The sequence below is a fragment of the Topomyia yanbarensis genome, chromosome 1 (genome assembly GCF_030247195.1).
Source record: "Topomyia yanbarensis strain Yona2022 chromosome 1, ASM3024719v1, whole genome shotgun sequence".
Taxonomy (NCBI): Eukaryota; Metazoa; Arthropoda; class Insecta; order Diptera; family Culicidae; genus Topomyia; species Topomyia yanbarensis.
The window spans coordinates 11279954-11299422 of NC_080670.1; the positions used below are offsets into that span (position 1 = coordinate 11279954).

Below are 19469 nucleotides of genomic sequence, written 5' to 3' on the forward strand. Positions count from 1 at the left end.
CCAAACAACGTTGTTTTTGTTTAGATGTATTTTTACTCGTTTGCGTTTTCATCATAAAATTGCTCCAGTGGTACTATTTGGGACCATCCATAAATGACGGTGCATTATATGGGGGAGGGGGGGGGGTTGTATTTTGTGATAATGTGTGACGACAGGGGGGTAGAGGGTCATGTCATGCTAAGTAGATTTTTTAAATGATGTCACCACAATCTTACCCGTTACATCTAACATCGTTTTTGATATTTTTTTATAATTTGTTGCGGACACAAGGGGGGGTTAGGGTTACTGTCAAGCTACGTAATTACCAGGGGGTATTTAAGAACTTGTGACGAAATGCTACGTTGGGGGGGGGGGGGGTTAAAAATCACTCAAAAATGCTACGTCATTTATGGATGATCCCTTTCTAGAGCGATCGATTGTAAGACCTTATGGGATTGTAAGAACCCAAAGCAAGTCTCCAAGTAGGGGTGGTCTCACCGACAGGAATCTAGCGAAAGATAAGAGATATGTAACCCTATGGTTTTTCGATGTGTGATTTGAAATTATTTCCTCCATTAAAAAACATGCTTAGGCCAATTGTAGGGATGACTCTTCTCGCAGTAAACTGTATTTACTTCAGACTTTTTTCTGTTACCAAATAAACATAGAATTCAATTCAACAAAACCGGAACACACTCGCACTTAAAAAACTCTTTGCATCCGTGCCGCCAATTCACCCAGCAGCAGGACCGTCAGCACTGCACTACCCACCGCCGTCAGCAGTCTTCCCCCTTCTTTACACCGACCGGGAACAGCACCGCTCCGCGCCGAATTGCTGTAGCTATCGACGATGTGCATCTTCCAGCCCATGTTCGCATGGGTGAAACTGTTATAGTACACCACATCCGGCCAGCTCGTGTTCGGTGTAATCTCCAGGATGGCTGGATCGCCGGATTCACAGCTCCACCGAAGCGTTCGGTTGAACTTTTTGAACGTGGCAAAATTATCGTCCAACCGCCGGTCCTGATTGTCCGGGTGCCGGGCCAAGCACAGTGGACCGGCTGCCGTCGGTTTAGGGCGGCCCCGTCGAGTGAACTCGACACCAGCGAGAACGCGAATTTCGCTCTGCTTGGCATCCGACAGCCGATCAAATCCACCTCGCGGTTCATCCGTGATGACGAAGGGGTGGTAGAACTCCGGCGAGTGTGGGTTGTTACCTCCACGCACCTGGAAAATGTTTAGTTAAATCAGCCAATTTGTAAACGTACATCTATCATCCAACTACCTTAAACGAATACGTCAGTCCCCTTCGAAGCCACAGCTCCGGAACCATGAACCCATTGATGTACCACGCTAATCCATTGGAGACGTGTCCGGTGATTCCCTGATAGCCACGCTTGCCACCAGTTGGACCGAGCGTAGCCGAAAATGATCGAATGGAACGATCGAAAATTTGCGCCTTCTCCCAGACGTCCTTAAAATTAACCTCGCTACGAGTGAAGCTGAAACAATCGTTAACCGGCTCCGACGTATTGAATGCAATAATTGTGTCCCTCTTTGGATATACGTCATGATACGTAGGTTCATTGTTCGAATCCAATCGACCCAACGCCCAGATTACATACATTGGTCGATCCAGCACAAACTCCTTGTCACCATGATCCGGCGAAATCAGCAGTCTTCGAAAGGTGATCGTGTTGATACCATTCTCCCGACCAAAAGTATGCAACTGGAAACTGTCCTGTCCTCCAACCACGTCATCCCGACAGACGCCTTTGTTCTGACCAAGCACCTGCACACACGGTGCTAGCGAGGTTATGTTGTAATCCACCGCGTATCCCTGATGACCGTCGATGTAAGCCACCACAACGTCCGCTCCCTGCATCTGGCTCTCGCTGTCGGATCCACTAATCCCGAATGCCATATACTCGTCCTGTTTCACATTCGCCGCCAGCTGAATTGTGATCTGCGGTCCAAAAACCTCCCACGACATCCGATAGTCTTTGTGCAGCTGACGGCAGTTCGGTAGCGACTCAGCGTGCGGTGTCACCTTAACCAGCGACGGCGGAACGTTCAAATCGTCCGAGATGAGAATCGAACCACAGTCCTCCTTCGTGTCTGCATCGTACACCGAGAACCAATCGATATCGAAGATGGTCATGTCACCCGGAAGTTCCAGTGTAATCGTTTCCCTGTCGTACGTCCGCAGGGAGTCCAAACTGGAAGCGAATCGGAAATCGTTCAAAAATAAGTCGGCTTTTCCGACGAACACTAATACTCACTATCCCATCTCATCCGGAACCTTACGACCCTTGGATGAAGGTGATGGTCCTACACCGACCCAAAAGTGCACCTGTTGACCCTTACCATCGAAACTGAACTCGGAAATACGAATCGTTTTCGAGTCCAGAATATCGATGGCTTCGCTACTAACGCCGTGACTATTCCGCGACAAACTGCCGGCCTTTTGCGATACGGGCGGTTCGAAATCCTCCGGAATGTACACATCGGCGAAATTGTTCTGCGAGTTCAGATCGTACACGGCAAGCCACTTGACCTCGGTGATCTTCTTGTTGTCGGGCAGGCGGATGGTGAAATCCTTGTTGAAGTACCGCTCCAGGATGTTGGTTCTGGAAGCATAACGAACGTGGTTAATCTACGACTGATAGAAAGATGTAGATTCTATGGAAATGTACTTACTTGCCATATTCGTCTGGTACGATGAAACCCTGTGGTCCGGGTCGGTTGCTGGCACCGGACCAGAAAAACGTATCCACTCCGTTACCGTCGTAGTTGAATCCGGTTATCAGGAAAGTGTACTCATCGACGGCGTACACCTCGCCGGACGCCTGGTGGTGGTAGGAGTTGAATTTACCTATGTATTTACCGCGGTAGGGGCCATCCTCCGGTTTTTGGGATTCTGCAAATCAATGAAGGATCGGTTCGTCTTGTTATTATTTTTTTTAGAATGTTGAAGAAACAAATAACTCTTTTTGTTATTCTTTAACATGTGTAATACATCTAATCACCTATCTCTAGCTCATTCAAATTAACTACCTCGGCTCGGTACACGCCTTAGCGAAACCGTCCATATGGTTCGCATGTGTCGTGAACGCCGAGAAACACCCAGCTAAAGCAAAATATATTCAATTGTTTATTGATAGAACCTTTCGCTTTACAAGCGTTTTTCCCTACGTCCAGTGCTATCTATGGGCACACACCCTCTGCCCGAGTAGCGACCAATTCTAGGTAGCCTCTCTGTCTCTCTCCAATTGGCTTTACTCAGAATAACCAAAATATACAAACATGTCGCGCAACATGCCAGCGCATATAAAATAAGCCTTGGGAATTAATAAAAAAACATTCTTAGTCTTACCTTAGGGACGAGCAATCCTTACCTTCGAAAAAACCAAAAGGTAGCCAAAAGCTACCAGATGGCGACCGTGAAAAAGAAAAAGTGAAAACGGTGCAAACCAACAAACGAAAAACTCAGTTGCATGAAATCGAGCAAGGGTGCCACAGAAAAATAGCCTCTAACTGAATAATATACTTGGAAATGTGAATGTATCAATTTTGAACAGGAGTGATAAAAGTTCGTTATAAGGATGTTTACGAGAAGTTAAAGTTGATCCTGAACGTGATCGGTTTGTTGATGTCATTCTTTTTGAACTATGAATCGAGAAAAGTTCGATTCCGAACAAGTGACGTTTTGAAATAACTGGTTATACCTGGATAAGGACATTCAAGTGTTTGACAGTGGCAACAAATTCAGACTACTGATTGGTGATCGATAAGCATGCAAGTTTGCTTTTGGCAATGAAACAAACGTGTGAAATCATCCACACCGAAGAAGAATTAGTGCCACACAGAGAACTAGTGCCACGTAGAACCAAGGAAACGGAGACACCCGCATAACACCATGAGGAAGTGAAGCAGCTGTACGGCAACAGTTTGGTAACTATGCCACCACCACCGCCGCCGATGATGGCCCCGTCGTCACTGAAACCAGCTGCGCCGGTGGCGGATCGAGAACCGGGCAACGCACAGGCAGACCGAACCAGCCTACATGCCTACACACCCGCCACAGGCCCACGAGTTGTTACAAATTAATTCGACACGTAGCAGTACCTCTCCCTACTCGGACGGTTTGGGTGCATGACTGTCGGAGAGTAACGGTGATACTAGCAACAGCAGCAGAATCCGGAGGTAAGAGTTCGATGAACAGAAAACGCTGTTTTCTTTCCAATGCATGAAATACAGATGTCACCGGAGAAGATGCAAATCAAGATTCATTTTAACAGCATTGTTGAACTTACGTCAAAAACCAAACAAAAATGAATAATTTGTATATTTTTATTTCGTGTAGTTTTCAAACGGTTCAGAATATCGCCCTGACGTCAACAGAAAAGTGACAGAAAATTTTATGCGCATTTAAAAAAAAAAAAACGAATAACTTAGAAAAAGGAAATACCTTAACGATTTTTTTTTCCTTTAAACAAAACTTAAGTCATCTTGAAAACAATCATATTTTGGAAGATTTTAGTTAAAATTATTTTGATTTGACAATACATTTACACTATGTTGTTCTGTTGAGGAATAGTACAATAATCCGACGAAAATAAAGTCAGGATTCTATTTTAGCTTTTGTTCTTATTCAGTGTAATTTATACCAAAATCAGATAGTCTATCAAAATTGATACACTACAAAGCAGATCTATTAAAGATACATTACAATCCAAATAATGTATTTTGATCCTTCCATTTTCCAAATTGCTCTTAAGACATGAGATATAGTCGGGATTGCAAAAACAAATTCCTCCCAAAAATGTTTCACCACAACCTGTTCACCGAATGTATGGATATTAAATTATTATATACTGTATGTTAAATTTTAATTATTAGATACTAATACATTAAATTTCAAAAAAAAAATGGGGTCTAGAACAAGTAAATCCCCGACAGTAAGCGGAGATCCGCAAATAAATATAATTAATAGCTTGGAACAGCACGCAAATTGGCAAGATAACCAAGATACGAAGTACTGGTTATTACTGACCATTTGTTCCATACAACTGATATTCACAATTTATCAAACGTACACAAGATACGTCAAGCGCCAAGCATTTAAGAAGGCAAGGAAATCGCTTGCAAGTATAGACCAAATTTAGAATGCACATAAATTAGAGATAAAACAGACTAACAGATAGACAAGTTAACATACGCATTTGTTTTTGCATGCTCATGCAAAGGTTACGAGAAATAGACTCGCACCTTTGCAGGATACAGCTAAATTTAAATAAGAGCAAGGGCAGGGCTAGAACCCTACAAGGTATTCTAGAGAAAAAGGAAGAAATTTCCGATCTCTATAATGAATACAAAAGCAAATTAAATAAATTAAAACATCGGATATCGCACGAAGAGTGGAACATCGAATGCGATAAGTTTCTAAATTTAAAAACAAAGTACCAAGCATCATTAGAGATCTTGGATACAACAACAATATTAAAGAAAACTACTTTAAAAACTCTAGCTAAAACAGCCATATTTTGCAGACGGCTATCGGCAGGTAAACCAAAAATGCCTGACTTTGATATTAAAACTGCGACAGCCATCGTACAAAAGTACGATGGAACTGCTGACGAGTTGGAGGCATTTATCGACTCGGCTCAGTTACTAAAAGAAATGACATCGGCAGAACATATGCCGATGGCAATAAAATTCCTTAGAACTAGATTAACGGGTAAGGCAAGACTTGGCCTACCCATTAACTTAGTATCAATTGATGCACTTACAGCGGATGTAAAAGCCCGCTGTGCATCAATCAAAACCCCAGATGAAGTTCTCGCTAAATTGAAATTTTCACAACAGCGAGGACCTCTCAACAAATTTTGTGATGAAGTAGAAGAATTAACACTTCAACTGCAAAACACTTATATAGAAAGGCAAATTCCAGGTGATGTAGCAGCTTCAATGGCTACAAAAGCTGGAGTTAATGCCCTAATTCACGGTTTAAAAAACCATGAAACACGTACTATACTTAAAGCAGGAAATTTTTCCTCAATAAAAATAGCCACACAAAAAGTATTGGAGAACTCGGAGCACGAAAGCCACAGCGTACCAAATGCACAAATTATGCATTTCCGGCACCGTCAACACTACGATCGTATTGACAACACACGAAATTATCGTGGCAATACACGTGTTAGAGATTTTGATAGGCGACGTCCCAATGCACAAACTAACCGATATAACACATATGGTAACATGCAGCACTATACTCCTAATAATACACAAGCTAACCGATTTAGCACAAACGGGGACACGCAGCAATTTTACCAAAACAATAACAGAGGACGAGGAAGAAATAATTCGACTCCTCAGCATAACAATTACCGCAGTAAGCAAGGTCAGGGACGATATATATATGTCACTGACTCAGCACCAAGCAGCCTACCTGATCAACCAACAGCGGACCGAATCCAACCACCGCCCAACCATCTTTTTTTAGGAAACGGGCAGTCTACACATTAAACGTAGCTGCCTCGAATTTCATAAAGCTCAAATTGAACAATTCGAGCAAGATGTGCACTTTCCTGGTCGACTCAGGAGCTGACATATCACTCATTAAAAGCGAATGTATCTTGCCAGGTACAAGCATAGATACAACTCGCAAATACAAACTAAAAGGGATTATTCCTGGTGAACTGCAGAGCCATGGAATTACCAAATGCATCTTTTACATGCAAGACACACCTATTGAGGGTACTCTGCATATAATTAACGATGATTTTCCTATACCAACCGATGGTATTATTGGAAGAGATTTTTTGGCAACATACCGATGCTCGATAAATTATGATGCATGGTTGCTGTCAATGCATGTACATAACATAAATATAGATATACCTATACACAATAATCTAGGTGGCTCAACCTGGTTACCAGCTAGAGCAGAAACATATAGAATAATTAATAATTTTAATCCAGAAGGAGACGTTGTGTTAATTGCCTCAGAGATCGCTCCTGGAGTATTTAGCAGCAACGCAATTGTAAATAAAGAATCTCCTTATATAAAGATTGTAAATACCAATAACGAACCCGTTTTAATCAAACATTTGTTACCACAATATGAACATTTAACCAATTTTCAATTGGCGACGATCAGCGAAACTGATTCTCGGAATATTAAACGAAATGATGCTCTCCAAGAGGAGCTCAATTTAAAAAAATTTTCGGCATCTGCAAAAGATAGCCTTATTAAATTATGCAATAAGTATAACGATATCTTCCACCTAAAGGACGACACACTATCTGCAAACAATTTCTATAAACAAAAAATACACCTGAGTGACAAATCACCAGTATATATAAAAAATTATAGAAACGCGCATAGCCAGCGTGAAGAAATGTGCCGTCAAGTGGACGACTTAATCAAAAATGATGTGATAGAACCATCTGTTTCTAATTATAATTCACCCATTATGCTTGTTCCAAAGAAAACAACTAGCACAGAAAAGAAATGGAGACTAGTTGTAGATTTTCGGCAACTAAATAAAAAATTACTAGCCGACAAATTTCCTCTACCAAGAATTGACGACATTCTCGACCAACTTGGCAGAGCAAAGTATTTCTCTACTCTAGATCTACAGTCCGGTTTCCACCAAATAGAAATCGAGAAAAAATCTAGAGAATTCACCGCATTCTCCTTACAGGAACGCGGACATTTTCAATTTAAACGATTGCCATTCGGACTCAATATTAGCCCGAATAGCTTTCAACGCATGATGTCAATCGCACTTAGCGGACTAGGTCCCGAGTGCGCATTTCTCTATATTGACGACATCATAGTCATCGGTTGTTCAATCAACCATCATCTTGCAAACTTGGAAAAAGTTTTTCAGAAATTAAGAAACCACAATTTAAAATTAAATCCATCCAAATGTAATTTTTTTCGAGCTGACGTAACTTATTTAGGTCACCACATTTCTGAAAAAGGAATTCAGCCAGATAAATCCAAATTTGATACGATCTGCAACTACCCTATACCTAAAAATGCAGATGACGTACGACGATTCGTCGCGTTCTGTAATTATTACAGGCGTTTTATAAAAAATTTTGCTCAGATAGCAAACCCTTTGAACAAATTATTAAGGAAAAACACTACCTTCGTTTGGAATATTGAATGCCAAAATGCATTTGATATGCTTAAAAATCAACTAATTTCCCCAACAATTTTACAATTTCCTGATTTTAACAAAGAATTTGTTCTAATAACAGATGCTTCCAAAATTGCATGTGGTGCTATCCTAGCACAAACATATGACAATATTGAATTACCAGTAGCATTTGCCAGCAGAACCTTCACGAGAGGCGAAGCAAATAAATCTACTGTAGAACAAGAGTTAACAGCCATACATTGGGCTATTAACTATTTCCGACCATATTTATACGGACGAAAATTCACTGTTAAAACTGATCATCGACCGTTGGTCTATCTTTTTTCAATGAAAGAACCATCATCTAAATTAACTAGAATGAGACTAGACCTAGAGGAATTCAGTTTTACGGTACAATATGTACAAGGTAAAATGAATGTAGGTGCTGATGCTCTTTCTAGAATAAATATCGACTCTGAAAAATTAAAACAATTAAATTTATACGTGGTGCAAACTAGAGCAAATACTCGCAAACAAACAAATTCAAATATAGACGCGATATCGAATGATGCTGAGCCCGATCAACTCAAAATCTACGAGTCGCTAAACAATGAAGAGGCATATAACCTCCCAAAATTAATGTTAACACAAGAAAACAACAAAATCCATATACAAATCATGGATAAAAGCTACAAGAGGGAATTGACTCCAGCGTTAACAGTCCCTAGCAAGCTATCAAAAAACCTAGGTCACATTTTACAAAATGTGGAATTACTGGCAAACAATAAAAAAAATTACCACTTTAGCTCTAGCGCTAAATAGTGAGATTCTTAAGGATATGAATATTCAAGAATTTAAAGATAAAGGCCAACAAATATTGAAGAATGTATCAATAATTCTATATACTCGCCAGCAAATAATAGAAAATCCTGAAAAACAAAAAGCAATTATCAAAGCCAACCATGACACACCGATAGGCGGTCATGTTGGATCATATCGATTATATAAAAAACTTCGTTGCCAATACTATTGGCCAAAAATGAAAATACACATAAGAGAATATGTAAAAAATTGCCTAAAATGTAAACAGAATAAACATACTTACAAAACTAAAGAAAACCTCATACATACTCCTACACCTACTAAAGCACTAGATAGTATCTCAGTAGACACAATCGGTCCATTTTCAAAATCAAACAGTGGTAACCGATATGCCATAACAATACAATGCGATCTGTCAAAATATGTAATAATCCAAGCGATTACTGATAAACAAGCAAATACGCTAGCAAAGGCACTTGTCGAAAATTGTATCCTTGTATATGGCGCACCCAAATTAATTAGAACAGATCAGGGAACAGAGTACAAAAATGAAGTATTCTTACACATGAATAAATTGTTAAATCTCAACCATCAGTTTTCTACAGCATACCATCCAGAAACAATTGGAGGTTTAGAGAGGAATCACCGTTGTCTGAATGAATACGTAAGACAGTTTATCAATCACGCCCAAACGGACTGGGATGATTGGCTGCCTTACTATGCGTTCTGTTATAACACGACACCTCACACAAACCACCAATACACACCATTTGAATTAGTATTTGGTAAACAGGCAAACATCCCACAAAATCTCATGTATTCCGAAAACACTCACACACAACCCATATACAATTTTGACCAATACCACGCAGAACTAAAATACAAACTACACTTAGCAGCACAAAAAACAAAAGCAATATTAGATAATACAAAGCAAATACGAAACTTAAGTCAAGAGAAAATAAGTAACCCAATTGATGTAAAACCTCTAGATAAGGTAATGTTGCAGAACGAAAATAGAAGAAAGTTAGATAAAGTATACCAAGGCCCGTACACAGTTATTTCAATTCAGCATCCAAATATTACCATACAAGAAGATACCACAGGTTTAAAACAAATTGTTCATAAAAACAGGATAATCAGATTATAAAAAAAAAAACCACATACCACAAATGTACATCCAAAATATAAAAGCTATCTGGAGAGAAGCAAAAGCTACAAGTTTTTTTCGAATAATTTCACTTAGTTACATTATTCTTCCAAAAGGAGGGTGGTGTAATACATCTAATCACCTATCTCTAGCTCATTCAAATTAACTACCTCGGCTCGGTACACGCCTTAGCGAAACCGTCCATATGGTTCGCATGTGTCGTGAACGCCGAGAAACACCCAGCTAAAGCAAAATATATTCAATTGTTTATTGATAGAACCTTTCGCTTTACAAGCGTTTTTTCCCTACGTCCAGTGCTATCTATGGGCACACACCCTCTGCCCGAGTAGCGACCAATTCTAGGTAGCCTCTCTGTCTCTCTCCAATTGGCTTTACTCAGAATAACCAAAATATACAAACATGTCGCGCAACATGCCAGCGCATATAAAATAAGCCTTGGGAATTAATAAAAAAACATTCTTAGTCTTACCTTAGGGACGAGCAATCCTTACCTTCGAAAAAACCAAAAGGTAGCCAAAAGCTACCAGACATGTGTAGTTTAACAACGATGTTTCCCGTGAGGTAAAAAGGCGCATTGCAGCCGCCAACAGGGCCTTTTTACCGGTCTACGTAACCAGCTTAGGTCCTGCAACCTGCAAACGTCAACAAAATTCGCCTTATATAAGACACTGATCCTCTCTGTCACTCTTCATGGTCACGAAGCGTGGACGTTGAGGGAGGCAAATAGGAGAGCATGCGGAGTTTTCGGGCGTGAAGTGCTGCAGACAATTCTCGGCGGGATATGCGAAAATGGAGCGCGGCGCAGACGCATGAATCATGAGTTGTACCAAGTATGCACAACTGCGGATATTGTTAAACAGATAAAATGGGCTGGTCATGTGGTACGAATGTCGAAAGAAAGATTTGCAAAAACAATATTCAGCAGGGAGCCAGGAAGAGGACGCCGACATCGTGGAAGGCCACGAACACGTTGGCTATACGCAGTGGAAGAGGACCTGAGATCCCTGAACGTGCGGGGAACTAGAAGGGCGCCGCATAAGACCGACAAAGTTGGAGCTCTACGATACGCCCGGCATTCGCGAGATGACGCTGTAACCAACAAGGTATCAAGGTAGGTAGTAAACCAGGACAGACACAGATGATAACCTAAATAGTGGGCGCAGTGGCAAAGTTTACCCTAACAGGAAGGGCCCTATTCTTAGTCACGTCACGTAGTGACTAAATGGAAAATTTCGGGCACGTGCCCTATTCTCACAGTTACGTCACCCAGTGACTAGAAGATAATTTCCTTTTCCTGTGAGAATAGGCCACCAGGTCACCTTAGGATGCCATCCTATTTTATAAACTAAAGTGAATGTTATAGGATTTATTTCAATATGGGGTTTCTGCGATGGCTATACAGGAAGTGTGCTGGCGAGAGCGTGCACTCTACGTTCAAAAACTACTAAAACCTAGTTAAAATAAAACGGGGGGATAAGACTCTCACAAAAGTTCACAGGGAGTCGAGGGGTAAGACAACTCAAAATTAGCCCTTCTACAGCTCGGCCATCCTACAAAGCTCTCGCCAACCCTAATTGCCTGATCTGAACACATTTTTTTTAATTTATTGTCGTGATCTGAACGGTTGACAGGATATTGTTTGTCTAGTCTTCTTCGCTGCCTTCCTGGAATTAATATAGGAATCAATGTTACTCATTATCACTCAAACCACTATCAGATTCGTCGTTTAGGGTTCCCGGTGATTGACGTTTATAAAGACGCATATTCTGGGGGTCAAATATTCCCTCAAAACGCTTTCCTGATACCTGATAACCATCAATATCGGCAACTACGTAGCGATTTCTATCCAGTACCTTTTTAACTCGGTAGGGGCCCTTAAACCCTTCATTGAAAGTAGTTTTCAAACATCTACTATCATGCTTTCGCTTGTTATAATCCTGGATTTTACGACTATGATTTGCTGCTTCGCTTCTAGAAAACTCCAAATCGGCACGCTCGGGAGATTCCAGTAAATCTTGGAAATACTGCACGGCATCACCCGAAATCTTTCGCTGCTGTAAAACACCGAACAGAAGCTTCGACGGTACTGATCCAGAACCACGATTTAAGGTATTGTTCAATAGGTGTTCGGCATCAATTAAGGCACTATCCCAAGAATAGCCAGAGGACTCGACAAGCTTTGCCAAAAGGTGTACCAACGTACGGTTATATCTTTCCACTTGCCCGTTGGCTTGTGGACAAGCTGTTGCAACCAGACTATGAACAATACCGTGTGTTTCAACAAAACTTTTAAATGTTTGCGAAGTGAAACATGTTCCACGATCCGTGATCAAAATCCTGGGCGTACTGTAGTTGATAAAATAAGACTTCAAATGCTTCATTACTTCATGCGTGTTCGTCGTTTTAGTAGGATAGAGTTTGATGAACTTCGAGAAACCATCCACCACTGCCAAAACATATTTATTTTTACCAGTCGTTGCCTCTAATGGTCCTAAATGATCTACGTGTAGCATCCAAAATGGCCGGTTTCCTTTATCGATATTTTGCAGCTCTCCATCTATTTTTCTAGCTTTAGGATTGTACATGATACAAGAAATACACCTTTTTGTATGTGCGAGAACCTTCTCAGTCATTTTCGGAAACCAGAAAGATCGTTTAATCAATTGCATTACCTTATCTTTACCAAAATGACCAAGCGAATCATGAAACCTGTATATGACCGATTCTTCCATCTCTTCCGGAATGTACAAGAGAAGACGATCTCGTTCCACTTTATACAACAAGTTGTCGCGAACCTCATAACCCGCGACTTTGTTTCCTTCTACTAGGGTTTTAAGACGACACAGTTTTTCATCGTTAATCTGAGCAACGTATAACGAGTCTTCGAATATGCTTCGATCCCGTTTTTCATCGACAACATTCACGCACAACCTTGATAACGCATCGACGTGTTGCATTCTATCTCCCGTACGGTGCACTATCTACTTATCGAACTCAGCTAGAAAGTCTGCCCATCTAGCAATCTTACTGTTGGTGTCGCGTTTTTCTAATGTATGCTTTAGAGCCTTGCAATCCGTCACAATCACAAACGGAATACCTATGAGATAATGCCTGAATCGTTGAAGTGAATATACGACTGCCAAGGTTTCCAATTCGAATGAATGCAACTTGCTTTCTGCTGGACTTGTCCTGCGACTGAAGAACATCACGGGATGAAACTTGCCATCACTATGTTGCCTTTGCATTAGAATTCCACCGAACCCATGAGAGGATGCATCAGTATGTAACTGCGTTTCAGACGATGGAGAATAAATACTAAGAACTGGACGCTTCCAGATGCTGCGGGCCAAAGTTGTAAACAGCGTCTTTCTTAAGCAAATCGTACAATGGGCTTGCAATAGTAGAAAATCCTTTAATGAATTTTCGAAAATAGCTTAGTAATCCCATGAATCGCTGCAGACATTTCGGGTTTTGTGGAATTGGTAAATCTCGGACAGCTTTTACATGTCGATCACATGGACTGATCTGGTTTGAACGAATGTCATATCCGACAAATTCGACTTGCGTGACTAAAAATCGACATTTTTCTATATTTAATTCTATGCCGTTGTCTTTCAGCACCGCGAACACACGACGTAAGAGGTCAATATGCTCGTCGATAGTTTTTGTAAACAACATAAAATCATCCATGAAGACAATTAGTTTTCCAGATCTGGCAAACTCATTCAACACTTTTGCCACGTAGCGACAAAAAATTGATGGTGCATTGGTGTAACCAAACGGGAGCTTATTAAACTCGAACTGCCCGTTCTCTGTTACGAAGGATGTATATTTCTTAGACTCTTCTGACAACTCAACATGAAAGAAACCATTTTTCATGTCCATCGTTGAGAAATACTTCATACCTTCTAACTTAGAGATTTGATCCTCAATTACCGGCAGTGGAAATCGATCTCGCTCAACCAACTTATTTAATTCCTTGAAATTTATGCACAAGCGATAACGACCATTCTTTTTTTTCACTAGAACCACTCTACTCGAATATGGAGACTCACTTTCGCGTATCGTTCCATCTGCCAACCAACCATCTAGAATCTCATCTACAGCATCTCTTTCAAATTTGCCCAATCTTTGAGGGGAAACATTAAAACACTTATCATCCTTCAAGCGAATCGATGCTACGTACTTTACTGCCTTCTCAACGTCTGGTTTCTTTTCTCGATAAAAAGTTTTGAAATCTGAGTTAACTCGCACTCCGTATCGGATGGTTTCATCACTATCACCCACACTCAAATTAATTTTTTCATAGTCAACCATTACTGGCAAACAGTCACCGAACACTTGCTTTAGCAGGTTAGAATCGATCTTTTCACTTATGGTTGCTGCTTCAGGTTTTTCGAAACGAATCACAGTTATGTTATTCCGTCTAAGAAAATCTCGACCCAGAATAGCACTGACTCCCATAGTTTCATTAGCTACAACCCAAAACGAAACATCAAACACCATTGTACCCTTAACGACAACTTTTGTTTCCATCCTGCCTACAATCTTCACTTTTGATTCATTGATGCCTGAAATGTCTATGCTGTGGTTCCCTATTTCACTATCTATCTTAATCAAATTTGCAAGCTCAGATTGTTTTATTAGACTCACTGCGCTACCGGAATCCACCAGCAATTTCAGCTGCTTCAATCGTCGACCGATAATAGCATCACATCTCATCATCCCATCTTCGTCTGTGTCGATCACCTCGTTTGGTACCCGATTCGTTATGGTTGACTTTCCTTCATTAGTGTCAATCATCGCAACCGCTGGTTTGTGTACAACTGACTTTCCCTTGTCCAATGACTTGAAGCACTGTTCCGCATTGTGTCCCACCTTCAAACACGAACTACAACGAGGACGTCGTTGTGGTTTTGGACAATTCATTGATTTGTGTCCCGGATCATTACAATTGAAACAGATGAAATCGGATGGTCCCACTGTAGATGAATTTGTTCCTGCTTTAACACCCGATTCGAAATAACGTAGCGGCTGACGTATTGCACTCGCTCCTGCTGTGTCCGCCTTTTTCAACTGGAAATTTGATTCACACCACTTTATCCGTTTCAGCAGGCTGTAAACTGTGTTGTACTCATTCGCTGCAATCTGATTGTATAACCTGTCACGGGATAGGCCACTGATGATGTACTTGATCACCGATATTTCCGAGACTCGTCCCTTACTGGCAATATTCTGGACACGAAATACATAATTGTCATACGTTTCTTGCTGTCTCTTCATTACAGTCATTAGCTCCCGGTGAATGTCCGCTTCATCGTGGTAGTAGTTAGCAGCATCACTCTGAATCCATGAAAACCGAATATTTTTTCTTCCACTGAATTGTACCACAACTTCGCAGGGCCAAACAATCTTGTTGTTGCATACAATAGAGTAGCGTTATCCGTCCATCCATATAATTTCTGATAATGTTCCACTTTCCGTATCCAAATTGCAGCGTCGTACGATCCGTCAAACTCGCTGATTAATGCTTTTATTTCTTCCGGATGAAGTGGACGCGCAGCTCTTGCCTCTTGCGTTGTTTGAGGAACTGGAAACAGTGACATTCTACTATTATCCGTGATTTCCGTCTGTGAGCTGTTGTCTCCTTCTTGGCAGCTGTTTTCCTGCTTACTTTTCGCCTCGTCCTCTCGTTCGTCAGTCGCGTTTCGTCGCCGTTTAATCTTCGGCATCCGTTCCAAAATGGCGTTTCACCGGTGAAATATCGTAACCCGATGATTTCGTTTTTTGTTCGTTATCTCGTATCGTTCGTTATTCGCTTTATACTTTCGTTCGGACTGCCGTCGCGGGATATTTATATAGATACTTAATTTGTTTTCACACAACTAATTTCCGCCATCCCTCTTCTGAAATTTATAGGATTTATTTCAAGATGGGGTTTCTGCGATGGCTATACAGGAAGTGTGCTGGCGAGAGCGTGCACTCTACGTTCAAAAACTACTAAAACCTAGTTAAAATAAAACGGGGGGATAAGACTCACAAAAGTTCACAGGGAGTCGAGGGGTAAGACAACTCAAAATTAGCCCTTCTACAATGTTAAGGAAGGACTTTATTTTTAGGCAACCACACTTTTCTAATGGCGTTTTAGTTTTTTCTTGGTGCTACACCGGTGTAGTGCAAAGAAAGAGATAGACTGATTACACCCAAGTTTGAATGAGTGTAGCACCGACTACACCGGTGTAGTGCACTGTCAAAAACGAATATGCCATAATATATCGATCATTCGTCCATGAACGTGGTGAGTCAATGACTTCGATGCCATTCACACAGAACAAGCGACGAACCTACGGTACCTAATTATTTTCTCGTGTTTCTACTGCTGGTTAATATGCACTATGATTTACATTAAAAATCTCAGTCCACTTGTTAAGCATCTCGACCTTATGTAAATGTAAAAAAAAATCTCCCTCGAGAAAGACGGCATTCTTTTGCAAACAATACCAGTAATAAACATATCCATATACCGTCGTTGCTGTTACCCGTTTCTTGTATCACAATGTCCGTTGCTATGAGCTACAGCAGACTAGGAAACATTACATACAGACAGAGTGGAACAAATCAGGGCCAACTTATCCGCCTCTGTTTTTATTTTGTATTCCGTTTTGGGTGTTTGGACAGACAGTGATTGAACTAACCACTGTCTGTCCATATCCATTAACTATCTGTGTGCGTGTCCTTTGATTACATTATTCCATTTTTAAGCCTTTCTCATAACTTCGCAAAACCCCATTAAAACATGGTAACAAATTTACCCAAAAATGTACTAGAAACGAGTTCGTTGCTTTCCTACACTTTTGTCATATTGTCTGAACCATGAATAAGTACGTAACATCCAAAAGAGAGAGAGAGAGAGAGAGAGAGAGAGAGAGAGAGAGAGAGAGAGAGAGAGACAACAGTCAAAATTGATGTAAGATTTCCCCAAAATTTCCTCACGATCACGTCTCAACGAGAAATTCGATGACTAACGAACGTCACTCACCTACTGCGCTGATGAGCAATACTGCGACTGCGACTAGACTGAATTGCAGCGGGACTTTTTCAAGCGCCAACTTCCATCGTACATTACTAAATTTGCAGAATTTTCGCGATAACACATCGCTTGTCATCTTTTCTAACGATCGCCTCTTTTCCTGGCCACCTAGCGCACTTGCGTTCGCTGCGTGTGTCGTCGTATGTATATGCGTGTGTACGTGTTGGTACGGTTTGGTCGACTTCAACTCTCACTTTGTGTATCGTGTTACATTTCACTTCCCATCTGACATTGATTCGAATATCTTTTACTCGTGCGACCGACGATCACTTCTTAATCTCTTATCGATTGATGATGATAACGACCACGATCACTATACTCCGCACAGGAACCACTCAAGCGCACGGTACGCAAAGAAAGCAGATCAAGGCTTTTTTGACACAACGAACGTGTACGTATGTTCGAGGCCAACATACGTCTATCCCAGCAAGCCGTTCCAATCTAAACTGTGCTGTGTCTTCGTCGTCGTCCAGTCGGTTGCTTGGATTTGCTGAATATTACCACCTTTCATGCCGCGGGGGGTTCATTCGCACAACTGACACACACATAGCTGCGGGTTTAAGCTCTTTCGCGACGCGATCAGCAGTAGGCTGACTGGCTGGTTGGCTGCCTTTCATTTATTTGTTTTTTTTTTTCGCTCTCTCTTCACTTCGGTCCATCGCGTTCGATGGTGAACGCCCGTTCGCAGTGGAAATGCAACATGGCAGAATGCAGCATAGCATGCTGCTGTTACTGACGGTCGGACTGGACAGTAGGTACGTATGTGGAACCGGTGAGCGACACAGCAATGTGCAGGTTTTGTACTCTTCTTGTATATGCTGCTGGTAGATGTGTTGGTGGTACTGGGGTTCCGGTTTCGAACAAACACTAAACAATCCGTAGGTTGGATGGCTTTTCCACAGATAACGTGATCGTCGTGAGGCAATGATGGTGTCACTGCGTTACATACCTACAGGTTGCATTCGGTATTACTGTAAGCTGTTTTTCGCGTAAGATAAGAATGGCTTAAGGCTCAAGTTACCTCAAGGCTTGGTAGTGTGCGTAAGAAAAATTGTGCTCAGCTTTGCCACCAGATTATCCATTAAAACCTTTTCAAAACTCTAAAAGAAGAATATCAGTCGATTTATTAGATCATCACGATTCAATTCATGCAAAATACCTGCCGGAAAAGCCATCGGCTTAGCTGAATGGTGCTTTTGAAAATGTGGCTGTGGTTTTTTCATTGAGCTGTTGTGTTGCGTGCCCCAGCACGGTGTGGTAGTGTGACAAAAAATCACAACCACTTTTTCAAAAGCACCATATAGCGAAACCGATAGTTTTTCCAGCATCTATTTTGTATGATTTGAATCGTTGTGATCTGATAAATCGGCAGATCTTCTTTTAGAGTTTTGAAAAGGTTTAAATGTATAATCCGGTGGCAAAGCTGAACACAATTTTTCCTACCCATACTACCCAGCGTTCAAAACTAACACATGCTCAAAAAAGGTAACTTGAACCTTAACATCTCCATTTTTTTCGTTGAAATCCACGAAACAAAAACCGCGGAATAATAAACTGCGTAAAAAGATAATTGAGTGTGTTTAATTCTTACGGTCGATTTAAAAAGGCAACACTAAACAATTTATGTTTCAAGGTTTCTGAAAAATATCAGTCAGCAAGTAAAAAAACATGACAAAACCGATTTAATCCACCTAGCAGTGAGATGAGACATTTCTTACACATTTCACTATTGGATTAGTTTGCAGAATTAATTTCTAGTCTTGCACGAATAAAATCTCGAATAAACTGAATAAATTATAGAAATCAACAAAACGACCAAAATAAAAAAATAAAGCAAAAAATGAAACAATAGGTTTTTAAATTCATAAAATGAGTAGAAAAATTAATGGAAATCAAAATTATAATATACACAAATGATTGAATCAAATGAATCAAATGATTCCAATGAATCAAATGAATCAAACGAATCAAATGAATCAAATGAATCATATGAATCAAATGAATCAACCCAAGCAACCAAAAGTTCGTATAAGGGAGCTGCATAAGCTTCTCGTTTTAAGTAATTTTGCGATACGTTTTATGTTCTAATAGCGGCTTAAGCAGCTTTCAAGTGCCATTAAAGCTTAAGCAGCTTGAAAGTTCGTAAAGAACTTTATGTGAACTTTAAAGTGCACTTTTTAAGTATTATCCGAACTTCTGGTTGCTTGGGAAATGAATCAAATGAATCAAATGAATCAAATGAATTTTAAAA

The 19469-nt window shown here is 40.7% G+C and overlaps 1 protein-coding gene across 1 annotated transcript; it reads right to left on the reverse strand.

Annotated features, from left to right (window-relative positions):
* Nucleotides 1-358: 358 nt before the first annotated feature.
* LOC131676883 (protein Skeletor, isoforms B/C) lies at nt 359-18527 on the reverse strand. Its single transcript, XM_058956261.1, has 5 exons — nt 17168-18527; nt 2680-2899; nt 2262-2609; nt 1265-2198; nt 359-1206 (listed from the first exon to the last, which is right to left on the reverse strand). Exons 1-5 carry the CDS (start codon nt 17292-17294, stop codon nt 682-684), a joined length of 2154 nt encoding a protein of 717 aa, XP_058812244.1. The 5' UTR covers nt 17295-18527; the 3' UTR covers nt 359-681.
* Nucleotides 18528-19469: the final 942 nt, after the last annotated feature.

What these genes read in the sequence shown, in the direction of transcription:
- LOC131676883 (XM_058956261.1), bottom strand. Translation starts at nt 17,294, where the DNA reads ATGACAAGCGATGTGTTATCGCGAAAATTCTGCAAATTTAGTAATGTA. An exon ending in GTTCCGGATGAGATGGGATA is followed by an intron (nt 2,199 to 2,261) that starts GTGAGTATTAGT and finishes ATTCGCTTCCAG; the next exon opens with TTTGGACTCCCTGCGGACGT. An exon ending in GACTGACGTATTCGTTTAAG is followed by an intron (nt 1,207 to 1,264) that starts GTAGTTGGATGA and finishes AACATTTTCCAG; the next exon opens with GTGCGTGGAGGTAACAACCC.